Source organism: Bactrocera neohumeralis, chromosome 4, assembly GCF_024586455.1.
Source record: "Bactrocera neohumeralis isolate Rockhampton chromosome 4, APGP_CSIRO_Bneo_wtdbg2-racon-allhic-juicebox.fasta_v2, whole genome shotgun sequence".
Classification (NCBI taxonomy): domain Eukaryota; kingdom Metazoa; phylum Arthropoda; class Insecta; order Diptera; family Tephritidae; genus Bactrocera; species Bactrocera neohumeralis.
Window position 1 is genome coordinate 15,295,514 of NC_065921.1, and position 14,629 is coordinate 15,310,142.

The 14,629-nt window shown below is 42.9% G+C and overlaps 1 protein-coding gene across 1 annotated transcript; it reads left to right on the top strand.

The window, feature by feature from the left end:
* The first annotated feature begins 706 nt into the window (after window positions 1-706).
* On the top strand, window positions 707-14,386 carry LOC126757376 (protein dopey-1 homolog). The gene is made up of 11 exons (XM_050471239.1): window positions 707-856; window positions 2,195-2,448; window positions 3,819-4,000; window positions 4,075-5,008; window positions 5,114-5,433; window positions 5,514-5,859; window positions 5,928-6,865; window positions 6,925-11,789; window positions 12,095-12,290; window positions 12,359-12,704; window positions 12,770-14,386. Exons 2-11 carry the CDS (start codon window positions 2,296-2,298, stop codon window positions 12,989-12,991), a joined length of 8,502 nt encoding a protein of 2,833 aa, XP_050327196.1. The 5' UTR covers window positions 707-856; window positions 2,195-2,295; the 3' UTR covers window positions 12,992-14,386.
* The last annotated feature ends 243 nt before the right edge of the window (window positions 14,387-14,629 follow it).

The following is a 14,629-nucleotide window of genomic DNA, read 5'->3' on the forward strand; positions in this document are numbered from 1 at the left end:
TAATATCAATATTTCCGATTTTGAAAGCGAAATTCCTCTGTGGTGTATACGGTGGCTTTGCGGAGACCAGATTTTACACCAATTATCATCGAAGGGTCACGAACTTCTAGAATCGATCTCAATTATATCAAAGTCAGTCTATCTATCCAGCCTTCAAGCAGGGGAACATAAGATCCCTAGTCGCCAACGATTAAGTTCGTAAGAATGGGTATAACGGTGAAGACATTCTCGATCGGTTTCATGAAGACATACCAATCTAACTTTCTTATGACAAGAGGAACTAAAATGCAAGTAGACATTATTTTGTATATGGGCTCACTAGATTGGAGATCATTGGACATTACCCTACAGAACGAACCCGTGAAGATATGATGGGGAAAGATAGAGTACATATATTCGAAATACTACCAAGTTACATAAGTCGGCTATGATAGTCGGCTCGTCGAAGTCTACGAATAATACGAATAATTTTATCCGTAAAATGAAAAAAAACTGTTCGAGGAAACATAAATAATACTTATTATGAAAACTATAGATACCAAAAAAATTATTAAAAGAATATCACCACTTAAATAAATTCAAAATCACCAAATCACAATTATTATTTCCCTAAATAACACCATTGGCAACGTCAACCATGGTTGTTCAGACTGGGCAGCACTGTTCATACTTGTCAAACAGATTATTCTACGTCAGTGAATATACATTCAGATTTTTTCACTGTTTTTCACTTTGAAGTTGTTGCAATCGTTTGCAATTTTTACATTTCTTGCGAAAAAACGATAATCGAAAGCCACAATTATGTGATACAAATATAATTTAGTTACAACTTTAGGATTTGCAACAAATTTTGCAGGTGGAAAAACATTTTAATGTAAAAGTAGTATGAGTTGAAAATTTTATGGATTTGGCTAATTGAAAGAAAGAAAAAGTGAAGTAAAACTAAAAAATAATACTTGAAAGTTTTAAATTGGGTTGGCATTGGCTGATTGACTGGTGTGTCATCGGCAACAACGCAGTAAAGGTATATTAGATTTATGCTGGAACAACACCTACAACTTGAAAATAACAACAATCAGTGCTGTGGGCAGAATCTAACAAAGAAGTTGTTGTTATTGTTTAGTTCCAGACGAGACATACATATGTCTGGTAGTTAGTGATGGAGGTAGACTTGCTCTTTTTAAAGCAACATTAACTTGTGGTCTCACTTTCCATTGATTTGTACGATTTACACACAGCCACCCTCGGCGCGACATATAAGTTAATGGCAAACATCACATTTCAGGAAGGAAGGGGCGGAGGGTTAAAAACGAAAGCAGAGCAAAATACATGCAACAAAAATTAGCAAACAAAAAATCAAAACATAAATGTTACCCACACAAGAAAATTGCGAATATTTACATACATCTAGTAGTTGTGTTGAGAACAAAACGTAATGAAGTAAATAAACAATCGCTCGATTGACGGAGCGATAGAATTAAATTCGCAATAATTGAAAGCAAACTCACACACAAAACAGTTCGTTTGAATTCGAGTGAATGCTCGACGCTGCGATTCGTGCCATTTGTGAACAACACTAATCATTTATCGCTGATCTAGTGAAACTCTGAGACGTCTACGGGGAAATACATACATATAGCTCGTACATGTAAATTTCATTTATTACACAGCAGCAGCCACTGGAATAGTAACCAAGAACCACGTAATTGAAAAGTAAACTAAGAAAATGTGTTGCAATCAAAATTTAGAAATTCCAAAAGACTGCATACTGAACATTAACAATTCAAATACATGTATGCACAATATGGTTGCTATGGACGTAATGGTGTGGCATAATTGAATTGGCGTTTTCCTTTCGCACACGTCACAATGCAACAAGTGTTCTTTCGTAATGTGAATCTGTAAATCTGCAAGTGGCAGAGTTCAATGTCAATCGATTTTTCTATAAACTTTCCATTTTAATTGCAATAATTGATGTGCTACATTCTATACTTCCTTTATAGGAATTTGAAGTGTTGTGGGAATCAGCAGATGTCATGCAGGATATTAGTTGTATTTTTAAAATGGTCGCACTACTTTAGACATGTTAGAAAACACTAGTAGAAGTTAGCTTTTCATTTGAAATCTCATTTGCATATTTTGTATTTGCATTATTTATGTGTATGTTTTATAATTAATTACTGTATTATTACAGGTTTACCACAAATATAAAACACTCTACAACAAGCATCACATTTAATTTCCTTGGAAATTTAATTCAACAATTGGAAAGATAATAAAAGTAACAAATGAAAAATGGATACAGCCGATGCTTTGATGGAGGAGAAGAAATTGCTGGCGGAAGGGAAATATCGTAATTATATGTCAAATATTGATAAAGCGTTACGAAACTTTGAATATTCAAGCGAATGGGCTGACCTTATATCAGCGCTTGGCAAGCTTAGCAAGGTAAAATGAACATATGCTGATCGTACATACATACATAAGTCATAATGATATTTGGTGAAACGTCAATTCAAATGTATTAAAGAGGAAGTCATATGTAAACAATGGAATGTATTGCAAATATTTATTTGCTTGACAGTTGGCTAAAAGTATTGTGCAAATTAAATATAGATAAATGTGCAGATAATTTACAACTGACTCATACACAGTTATTTATTTATATGCTTAAAGATAAAAAGCGGCAATATTGATAATAAAACGTGCTTCACGAAAGCATGAAATATATTACATTGCTTTTGTGATCACCCCCTTTATTGATAAATAGCTTCCAACTATATTTTATTTTGTTGGATGAGTAATAAATTTTAAGGCAGAACAGCTGGTAGTTAAATATATCATACATGCTGCTAGTAGTTATAAGTATAGTACTTCTTTTTATACCCTAATCGGGGTATATTATGTAAGCCAGGAAGTTTTTAACACGCAGAAGGAAACGTCGCAGACCATTTAAAATACATATGAAAATGTTCAGCATACCGAGCAGAATCGATTTAGCCATGTCCGTCTGTCTGAATATAAGCGACTAAGCCAGTAGAGTTTTTCAGATATCGATTTGAAATTTTGCACATGTACTTTTCTTATCAAGAAGCTGCTCTTTTGAAACTGGACAACCACATTATATTTTCGGTGCAGCTGAAGTTAACGTTTTTCTTGTTTATGATAAAGTGTGGTCAAATTAAATTAATTACTGAACCACATACTCATACTCATGTCTACACTGACGCATCAGATGTAAAAATAAAAGCGTGAATAAATATTGATTGATACGAATTAAATGTATTATTAATTGTTGATGGAAATTATTATAAGTAAAGTTTATTTCTTAAAATTTGGTCTGCTTACAACATTGGGTCACTGAGCCTGCTACGTGATTCTTATCAGTTCACACGTTTAAGGTTTTTTACAACCATTTATGCAAGCGATAAAGAATTTCTTTGTTTTCAAATTAAATTTGGTACTTTACGAAAATGAGCGGTGATAAGTGAGAAAAAAATCAGGGAAACAAGTTAAAGGTCAACAAAGTGCTGTTACTACGTACAGATGCATATATGTATGTACGTATGTTCATTATTTGGGCTGTTAAAATTCAACATATATACACATAAAAATTACTGATAAAAATGTCTGTGCCCTTTGCTGTGGTTTCTAATTATTTTTTCAACGATAATTGTTTTATAATTACATATGCGGACATGTGTGCATGTAAATTACCATTAATCGTATTATAATTTCTGGACTTGGAAATTTTATCAGTCATTCAACTAAAATAATATACATATTTATGTATATATTTTATAAACATTACTCTGCAGGCAATATCCGGAAATACACAATACCAAGTAATACCGCGACGCATAAAAATCTCAAAACGTTTGGCGCAATGCATGCATCCAGCACTGCCATCTGGTGTGCATTTAAAAGCACTGGAGACCTACGATGTTATCTTCGGCAAAACAGGCGCAGAGCGCTTGGCGCAAGAGCTTTTCATATACAGGTTCGTTGCATTGACTTTACATCATATAAATTATTATAATGCTCACATATCTATATTTTCTTATTTTCAACCAGCGCCGGTCTCTTCCCACTACTCGGTTATGCGGCAATGAATGTGCGTCCCGCACTTTTGGGCATTTATGAGACCTACTTTGTGCCACTGGGCGATAAACTACGTCCAGCGCTTAGTGGCTTTCTCAGCGGTGTACTGCCTGGCTATGAGAATGGCTTAGATCATTTCGATCGCACCAACTCGCTGCTTACGCAAGTCTGCACCGCCGTCAATCCAACACACTTTTACACCGTGCTCTGGGAATGTATGGCAACAAATGCTTCAATACGTTTGCCTGCTGTCACCTATCTACTTGAACACTTCAACAAACGCTTGAGCATGCAGGAACAAGTATTTATTATGGGACACAATCGTGATATTATGATGTCCGGTCTATGCGCTTGCCTCAATGATAGCGTCATTTTAGTACAACGTAATACCTTAGAATTTCTACTACTTGGCTTTCCCATGCATACCATCTACCTAACCGAAGCGGATCTCATCAAATTGGTTACGAATGGTTTGAATACAATACTACGACGTGATATGTCACTTAATCGACGTTTATATTCGTGGTTGCTTGGCAGTGAGGTGGCTAAGAATTCGCCCACTTATGACACAGCCTCTCTAGATGGCGCACCCGCCGAGACGGAAACATATTTTGAGAAGCATTCGAAACATATTGTCATAAAATCTTTAATATGTACACTGAAATTCAGTTTGGAGAGCAATCCAGTAGATGTGAAGCCATATCGTATAATGGTGTCACTCTTGGATAAAGCGGAAATCGGTAGCGCTGTGCTAGACCATGTGCTCTGCGATATTATACGCACGATGTCGTTGTCGAGCAGCAGCAATGCGGAGGTGGTCAAGTCAGCCAATCTGTTATTCGCCACATTCGACCCAGTGTATATTTGGAGTTTCATGACGAGCATGTATGACAAGTCGTGCAAGAAGGTGAGTAAATGATAGTGTTTGTTCAAGAACCTTTTCGGTTTGTGACGTATTTTCAACATAACCTATATTTTTTAAATATTTATTTTAATGTTCGTTATTTTTCAGACCAACAAATCGATGAGTCGCTCACAATCGAGAGGCAAATTATCACGCAGCATTTCGCGCAACAGCAATGAAACGAAGTTTCAATGTGAAGTCGGCTCTGGCGATCCTAGTCTGGTGGAAATATGCTATCTAACCGAATTTTTACTTGAAACCATCTCCTTGGAAATGTACAATGAAACGACGCGCATTTATTTGCCAAAAGTATTTCTAGCTATCACACAGATGCTCACCATACACCTAGATAATATAAATAGTGACGAAGTAAATGCTTCGTTGAAACTTTGCATGAAAATTGTTTCACGCGTGCAGCCCATGATTACGTAAGTAAACTCTATGAAACCTAAAAAAATATATATTTCAAAAACTGTTTATTTTTTTTTTTTTCTTTTCCTACACACAGTAGCCCCATAAAGCTTGTACCGCGCACCAATCACGGCTACTATTCATCGTCCGATGAGAAAGCTGGCAACGCCAACAAAAGTGTGCTGAAGAACACATCGATTGCGCAAGTTGCTGGCGCTATGTATGCGTTGGAGAAGAGCAAATCCGATTCCAAGTTAAATCATTTCTCCGGTGACGACAGCAATGGCATGTCTCAGCATGGCAAACATAAGGGCGGTTACGCACATAGCGCTTACACAGAGCCGCCAATGCGGCGTTCGAACTCCAATCAACATATGGAGCGCAAAAGTCCGAAGAAGAAGAAGGCCAAATCAACATCGAAGCTATCTGAACTGGACAAAGAGGTTTGAAATGCAACAAATTATACGCAAATATTCCTAAATTAAAGTAAAATATTTTTTTGCACACACAGATTTGCCCCGACACCGGACAAATTATCGAGCCACAATCCTCCTCAGACTTGGACACGCCATTGAGCATTAAAAAATTAAAATCGAAAGCCACAAAACCGTATATGCGCATACGCACCAGTCCCAAGAAGACGCGTCCCAAGGACATCGCACTCAGCGGACCCAAATCGCTCGATCCAGCTTTACTGCAAACCAAGGACGAAACTGATGATTTGCCAAAGAGCGCACCGGCCACCGAGCAGTTGGCCAAAGATCGTGTGGAGGAATTGATTTTCGACTATAACGACGCTAACGCCAACAACGAAGAAGAATTCTCAATACTAGAAAAATGCATTAGACAATATGAGATTTTCTTCGAACTCTATTTGACACGTCACGTGTTGCAAATTAAACGCGCCACTGCCGTGGACGAAGAGAAATGTCGCATTAAAGTCGAAGTAGAACGCGAACAGCCGCTTAGTGTGGAGCATATTTTCCAAAATGAGCAGATCTATGAAGACGCAAGCCCCGAACGGCTCCTAGAGATCGAGCGACTCTTTGACACGCTACGCGTCAATGTAATGAGTCGCTCCAAACAGCTGCACAGCCTACTAAATCGCTCCTTGGGACACACGGCGGCCACAGGCACTGACTCGACCACCAGCGATGCGAGCGATGATGGCGACGAAGCGCAAGTGACATGCGATGACAGAACCGAACGACGCATACAAGCGCTCATGGATCTACGTGTATCGAATAGTTTGCGTGGCGCCATCAAATTGGCAGCGAATTTGCTCGTTGAAATGTCCACATTCCCCAATTGCAATAAGAATATTGTGCTGGATAAGAATGACAAAGAAATACCGAGTTGGTTGAAGGTGCTCTGTCTGGTTACGGCGTACACGCAGAGCGACAAGGAAATGCAGATAGCAGCGATAACGACGCTCTTCGATTTAATAAGGTATGACAAACTTCATTTACACTGAAACAACAACTAATAACAACTCCACTCTTTTCCAGCCTATTAAAGTCGCAAATCGAACACACCACCAGCCCCGGTGTGACCTTCGTGGTGATGCTGCCGCTGCTCAAATTTGGTCACGTCAGCTATATTGAACACAAAACGCGCATCTTCCAGCTGATCACCTCTGTACTGTGGAATTACCTGGGCGAACCGGGTGTTGATCCAGCGCAGATCACATCGCTGCTCTATCAGCTGCACAACTGCTTGGAGAGCGGCCTGGTGGAGACCATCATCGGCAATCGCATGTATGCGCATAGCATGCATCAGCAATTTGCCGCCGCCGATGCCTTGGCCGCTGCCAGCTGGGGCGAACAATACAGCAGTATGTTGCCGCAAACTGCACTACGTAGTTACCGTTACGATCGCGCACGTGATGTGCAATTGGTGTGTGCTTCACCAGCGCGTCCAGTAGCGCGCGCAGCAATCGAACAGCTCAAAGAGAGCGAATCGAAGAGTTTTCGCAAGTTTGAGCTGCTCTGGCATTTGGGACGTGACAAGCAGCCCTCAAAGGGTTTCGAAAAAACGCTGCTAAAGGTATTGGATACGTTGGCGCTGCCGCAATATATGTCTGTGCGCACTTGTGTCACCAAATGGTTGCAGTCCGCTTTGCTGCGCGGCGATTTGCCGCGTCTCATTAAGCCGCTCTACAAAATACTACTCGGTCCGCAGACGAAGCGTATTAGCATTATGCATTTGCACGTGCTGGAGCAGGAGCGCGGCGAAGAGGGTAATGGACAAGCTAAGGCGAGCGACAAGCTACAGTTGGGCGGCGCGCAGAGCGACAATTCGCTGGAACGTGATATTTATGCCATCAGTTCTGAGTATGGCAACATTAAGTATCACATGGACACCTCCAGCAACAAGAAACGCAGTCCCATACGTAGTTTCCACAAGAAGATTTTCGGTGTAGCTTTGAGTAGCAAAAATAAAACATCGAATTTTTTGAGCGACAAAACACCCACACAAACTATACCCGCTGCAGAAATACCAGACGCCACCATAGGACTCATAGTCAATCCGCTGGACAACTCGCCGGACTTTGATGATGCCGAAGACAATGAGACCGAGTGCGAAATGCACGAATTGACCTCGAAAAGTGAGGCACATTCCACAGCAAAGCCAGCAGAGCAGTCACAAAGCGTGAAGAGCGCAGTTGAGGATGACGATGCTGCCGAAGAGGAGGACGATGATAAGGAGGAGTTGGACGCGCATGATTTCGAACACGACTACACAGATGACTCGGAGAGCAGCATGTTCGATTCGGAATCGGAAAATCGCGAAACCAGCGTAGAGAAGGACGACAGCCTGACGATCAGCTCCAGTGCTGGTGTCCTTAGTAATGGCAATACCGGTGTGGGCGGCAATCTCAAACGTTTCGTCGGCGACTGCGAACGCGTAACTGAGTTACTTTCGCAGCACGAACGCACGAAGAATCGCAAAACGTACCGACTAACGCGCGAAAAGACACCCGGTGATTCGAGCTTAGCTTCGGTCACGTCAACAACCGACGAACATTCTTCACTGGGCGCGCCAACACACATTTCTAGTATACTAGATGACTCGGCGCATGCAGCCGATGAATACTTCAGCGCCAACAATGGTAGTGCCAACGAAAGCGCCGCGACAGAGACCACACTCAAAGATGTAGTAGCGCCAACGTCCGCGCAACCAATCGATACACCACCACAGACACAGCAACAACATAACGCGGGCAACGGCAAGCATAAGCGCGCGCATGGCACAACAAAACTGCATAAGAAGAAACATGTCGCGGGCAAAAAGTCGCCTGGTGGCAGTGATAAGAAACGCATGAGCTGCATTTCGAAGACCTCAACGGACAGCAACAATAGCTACTCTGGACTGGCCGGGCCGCACAGTCTGCAGGAGGAGCCCATTACATGCAATTCGCTGCAAAGCGACGACGATGATGAGGAGCTTTACGAATCGCGCTCACAATCCAATTCGCTCACAACCGCCTCCACTATAAATGTGGAGGATAAACGACGCACGCTTAGTTTGGAGACAAGTCAGAAGCCCAGCCAACCGAAATCCGAGTGGGCGCTCACACAGGAAACACTGGAGAAGAGCAAACAGAATTTGCAGATTTTACGTCAAAATGCCGCCGCCGCTCAACAGCAGCAACAAAACGGCAACGCTGGGGGCGATGCGGGCAGTAAACGTTCATCAATGAAGAGCGCCAATTCAAGCATAAGCGCAGGCGATACATCCGCGCGCCTAGCCACTGACCAAATGCCCACCTACTACCAGCATATGCTGATATACGCAAGCGGCGCTTACGACACCAAGCAAACGTTGTACGCATTCCAAACGCTACGCAACATCATCACCTGTGACACACGCACTTTCCTCTGTCTGTCCATCACCACCTCCGTGGCCAGTGGCACGCTGAAACAGCTGCTGATACGTCATCGCAAATGCATGCAGGGCAAGGGCTTCACGGGCAGCATCAATAACACCGAGTACGCGCAGAGCTATCGCGCCTGCATGCATCTGGAGGTGTTGGTCACAATTTGTCTCTATTATGCGCGCGGCTTCTTCCATCATGAGGCGCGCTATGCGGACAGCGCTGCCGATGCACCCAACGCCGAAGATGTTATGGGCAATTGCCGCGTGCAGTTGGAGAGCGTTGAACTGCTGTCGCTTATATGCGCCGAGCTAATTGATATTGTGCGCGGCATGGGCAAGGGACTGGCCTATTACATCGCCGACTTGATGGCACGTTGCAAACTACAAAAAGTAATACTACATTGTCTCAACGCATCGGTGAGCATGTTTAGCGGCCAACAGCGCCAGCAGAAACAACGCGTGTCCGATACGCTGTCTGCGCGCATACTGAGCTTCAACAATCCCCAAGACGATCAATTGCACGCCGAATCGCTGCAATTACAGCTGTTGCGCCTACTCATGTCTGTGATAAAACTTGAATATGAAGTGCAGCTGCTGAAGCAAGAGAACAGTGGGTCGAACGCAAACGGCGCTGGTAGCAGCAAGGAAGATACCTCCGGTAATATATCGCCGACGCGTCTCACCAACATTGCGGGCGAAGCAAGCGCCACGAATGTCAAATACTTGCCCAACTGTCTGATCAGTCAGCAGCCAATGTTTCTGGCAGCGGTGCTAAGCGCGCTACAGAATGATCAGTTGCGGCATCTACACCGCAACTGGACCGATCTGGTGACTGCATCGCTGAATTGCTTTAGCTGCGGCTCGCTAACGAACATCGTCATCAGCGTCGTACATCAGCTTTGTCACAATATTGATCGCATAGCGAAATTGTCTTTGAAGGAGCAGAGTGGCTTTCCGCCAGACTACGTTGTCTCCCAGCTAGAAGCCATTACCATACTCTGTCACTACTGTCTACTCGACAACACACAACAGACCACGCTCTCACACCTCTTCAACCAGGCCTATCCACAAACGAGCGTCTCCGCGCAGAGCTCCAATACCGGCCAACTACTCAACAGCATTGTACATTCATTCCTGTCCAGCGCTGCTGCGGCCGCTGCCGCCACATCACAATCCTCGGAAGCGCAGGCGCCACGCAATCCTCAACTGCTAGCTGCGCGCAATGCCGTGCTTTCACATCTCTCGCGCATCGTTACCAGCGTTGCGGCTGTGTGGGACAGTGAATTGGGTCAAGTGCGTCCGGTCAAGCAACAGCTAATGGAATTCCTATCGCCGGTGTCGCTACACCATGGCGCGAATTTCCTTGCAGCCGTCGCCGTTACCTGGCAAGAGCGCGGTGAAGCGTATGCCAAACGCGCCAAACCGCTCTCTTCACTCAGCATACCCGAACAGTATCAACGCAATTCGGCGCCACAGGCGTGCGCCGAACAGTTGAGTCTCGTTACGCTGGTCTCCAGCATTCGGGTCATGCCGATGGACTCGTTCGTGCAGACATTACATCAAGTGGTGCGCAATCCGCCGCCGATACATCGACCACCAGTGCACCTCACCATCGAAGTGAGCGCCTTAGAATTATTCTATTTTTACATGAAATCCGCACCTGCGCCACAACTTGGCGACTCGTGGAGCTCTCTATTAGCGCTACTGCGCGATTGTCTCAACCTCACACCAGCCGCACAGTTTGTGTTGCTCATGTTGCTCAATGAGTTCGTGCAACGTTGTCCGCAAATGCCGTTCCCCGACAAAAAGGACATACGTGACTTGCATGACGTCACCGCGCGGCTGGTCGACTCGCTGTCGAATGTGGCTGGCTCGTGTTTGGAGCAAACCACTTGGTTGCGTCGTAACCTCGCCGTCAAAGAGGACATCTCGCCGATAACCTCGGAGGGTAGTCTACGCGATAGCATCGGTGGCCAACAGCAACAGTATGCCGTGCAAGCGCAAAGCGTTTTAGCGGCCACCTTAGCTAATTTGTTGGATGTGGCGTATGGCTCGCAGGAGAAGGATAAGGTGGTGAATATTATAACGACGTTGTTGTACAACATTACGCCATACCTGAAAAATCACACGGCGCGCAATGTGCCCTCCTTCTATGCCTGCTCCAGTCTGTTGGCCAGCCTTAGTGGTTATCAGTATACGCGCAAGGCGTGGCGCAAGGACATGCTCGACTTGTTGCTGGATAATTCCTTCTTCCAGTTGGATATTTCCTCGCTACCTTTCTGGAAGCAAATTATGGACAGTCTGATGACCTACGACAATACAACATTCCGCGAACTGATGAGTCGGGTGTCGCTCACGCAAACCGGCAGTTTGAACATCTTCACGTCGCGCGAGCAGGAATACGAGCAGCGCTCAATGTTGCTGAAACGCTTGGCCTTTGTGATATTCTGCAGTGAATTCGATCAGTACCACAAGTATATGCCCGAAATACAAGGTGAGTTTCGTTTAATCAATGAGTGGATATTTTGTGGAATTTGTTATTGCCTACATTTAGGGTTCTTTCGGTTGATTGAAAGTTTTGAAAAAATATTGTCTTTCGTTTTGATGATTTGGCAGCTCCCTAAATGTATGCAGTGCTTATTTTTGAATTTTTGAAAATGTTGCATACTTTTAGGCGCTTTGTAGGCAGTGTTTATATGAATTTAAAATGTCTCAAAACCGATTGCTATTGCCCTTATTAATCCTCAAACACTTATCTCATGAACATTTCTAAATTAAATAAACTAATTTCTTCTGCAGAACAACTAGCCAACAGCTTACGCCTTCTCTCCATGGTGCCCTCCGTTCAAGCAGCTGTTTTCCTTTGCTTCCGTGTGCTCCTGCTGCGCATGTCAGCCGATCACGTGACATCCTTGTGGCCCATTATCATCGCCGAGATGGTACATGTGTTCTTGGCCATGGAGCAAGAGTTGAAATCCGATGGCGAGGACTTGAGGTGAGCTTTTCTCGGTATAATAAAAAACAATCATTTTAATTATTGTTGCTACTCGTTACAAACGACAGCCAACAAATGCGTTTACTCTCCGGCATGGATGTTTCATGGTCATCGAATTCCTCCAGCAATGGTTTGAGTTCACAAAATCAAGTCACACACTGGCGTTCGGTGCAACTGGAAGCGTCGAAGCTGCTGGAATTGGGCTGCGTGCTGCCGGCAACCAATTTGCCACATTTCCAAATGTATCGTTGGGCCTTCGTGGGCACCGAATTCGATGTTCACGAGGAGGTGCCGATTATGAATGGCAGCAGTGATGAGCTGACGACGACCGCCACACTGCCGACGACAATCTATGTGCCGCACATAAGACGCATCGGCCGACTGATGGACATGAAGTATGCAGTGCACTCGCCGGTAAGACTCGCAAAGGCATTTTAAGCTCATAAGTTTGTATTTATATACATATTTTTGCTTTGCAGACCAACAACGTTAAACGTGGCCGCCACTTGATGCTCACCTTTCAGCAAATTCATTCTCTCCAAGATCTATACGGTTTCTTCTCAACACTGAGCGTCAATTGCCCGAACCCACACAATCACGCCGATATCGATAAGGAGGTCGCCAGCTGTTTGGCCGAAATTGAAGATGTGCTTGCTAAGGATTTTCTGGAAAAGATGCCGACCAGCACGACGCCTAGGTGAAAGTTAGTGACGGCGATCCGTGAAGTTGCCGGCGAACTGGAGTCGAGCGGTAGCGCTTTCAGCAGTCGCGTCACCGCGGCTTGTCACTTCAAACTATTGCATTATCACAACCAGCAGCAGCACCACCAGCAACAGTCGACGCATGCAGAGACGAGCTACACGCTTAGCAATAGTCACAGCACCATAACAACAACAACTAAAAAAAGTAATTTCCCATTCTATGTTTGAGTAAAGGCCAGCAGCAGTTGGAAGACAAGAAGAAGAACGCAGGCGGTTAAAGCATATAGTGTTAGAATAACGGTGAATATTTGCGTCAAGCAGTGTGGAAGGAGGGAACATAAATGTATTAAAGCAAACGTAACGGACCACAATTTTAATGACTTTTAAGCTAAATGGCTATTAAGAAGAAAAATACACACACATACATACACACTTATACCTACCAATATTAACGCCCTGTATTTATATAATTAATTACTATTAGCTAATATGCGAAAAGAGAAAAGAAAGAAAACAACAATTATTATAAAAAAAATGCGAAAAATGGCGTAATTGCGCATGCGCTGCATTATTATGATATACTTATACATACCTACATTAAATACATGCATACATATAAAGAAAAAAATATATATAAAAAGTACATACACACATACATGCATAGAGTGTTGTTTCGAGTTTTTGCTCAGCAGTGTAGAATTGTTGGCAATGCAAAGGCCACAGCTTACTATTTGAATGATAGAATTTTAACACGAAGAGAAATTGACGAAACAGATAGATGTAATAAATGTATTGAGGATGATAATGATGAAGAAGAAAATGATGATGATTATGTTGAAGAAGATGATGATGAAGTATTATGATGACGATGGAAAAGAAAATGATGATGATGAAAAAAAGAAAATGATGAAGATGAAAGAAAGAAGATAAAGATGATGAAAAAGAAGATGATAATGATGATGACGATATAAAAGAAGATAATAATGATGAAAAAGAAGAAAATGATGAAGATCAAAAAAAGAAGATAATGATGATGAAAAGGAAGAAGATGATGATGATGATGAAAAAAAGAAGATAATGATGATGACGATAAAAAAGATGATGGTGATAATGAAGAAGAAAAAGATTATGATAATTGAAGAAGAAGTAGAAGAAAATGATAATGATGTTTAAGCAGATGACGATGATAAATGATGTAACGTGTACAATAAAGTAGCTGAAAGACGGATGGTGTCAATGTTGGTGTTGGTGTTGGCGGTGTAGTTTGCAATGAATCACAAATATAAACAAAAACAAAAAAACATGCATTCAAAACAACCCCTCGCCACCCCCATTGCCTCATCAACTGTCACTGTGTGCAATTATGTTTGTTAAATAAAAACTTTGTGTATTCAATTGTCTGTAGTCTGTGCTATTGTGCGGTCTGCAAGTGCTGCTTATGGCTGCAGGAGTGTCTAGCAAGTGCATGTGAGTATCGTTGACCGCTTAGTGAGCACTGTTAACCTTTGCCATCTGCAATTACAAGGCAATACTAACGCAAATACGCTGTGTAGGCGTGCAATTATTTATTGCCGAGTATTTGTCAACGCAACAAATGCAATAAATATTTGTATATGTGTATGTGGGGAGTATTCCATA

Bases quoted from the DNA above. Each gene is read 5' to 3' on its own strand.
- LOC126757376 (XM_050471239.1), top strand. From the start codon at position 2,296: ATGGATACAGCCGATGCTTTGATGGAGGAGAAGAAATTGCTGGCGGAA. The intron at 5,009-5,113 runs GTGAGTAAATGA...GTTATTTTTCAG, and splicing joins ATGACAAGTCGTGCAAGAAG to ACCAACAAATCGATGAGTCG. The intron at 12,705-12,769 runs GTAAGACTCGCA...TTTGCTTTGCAG, and splicing joins AGTATGCAGTGCACTCGCCG to ACCAACAACGTTAAACGTGG.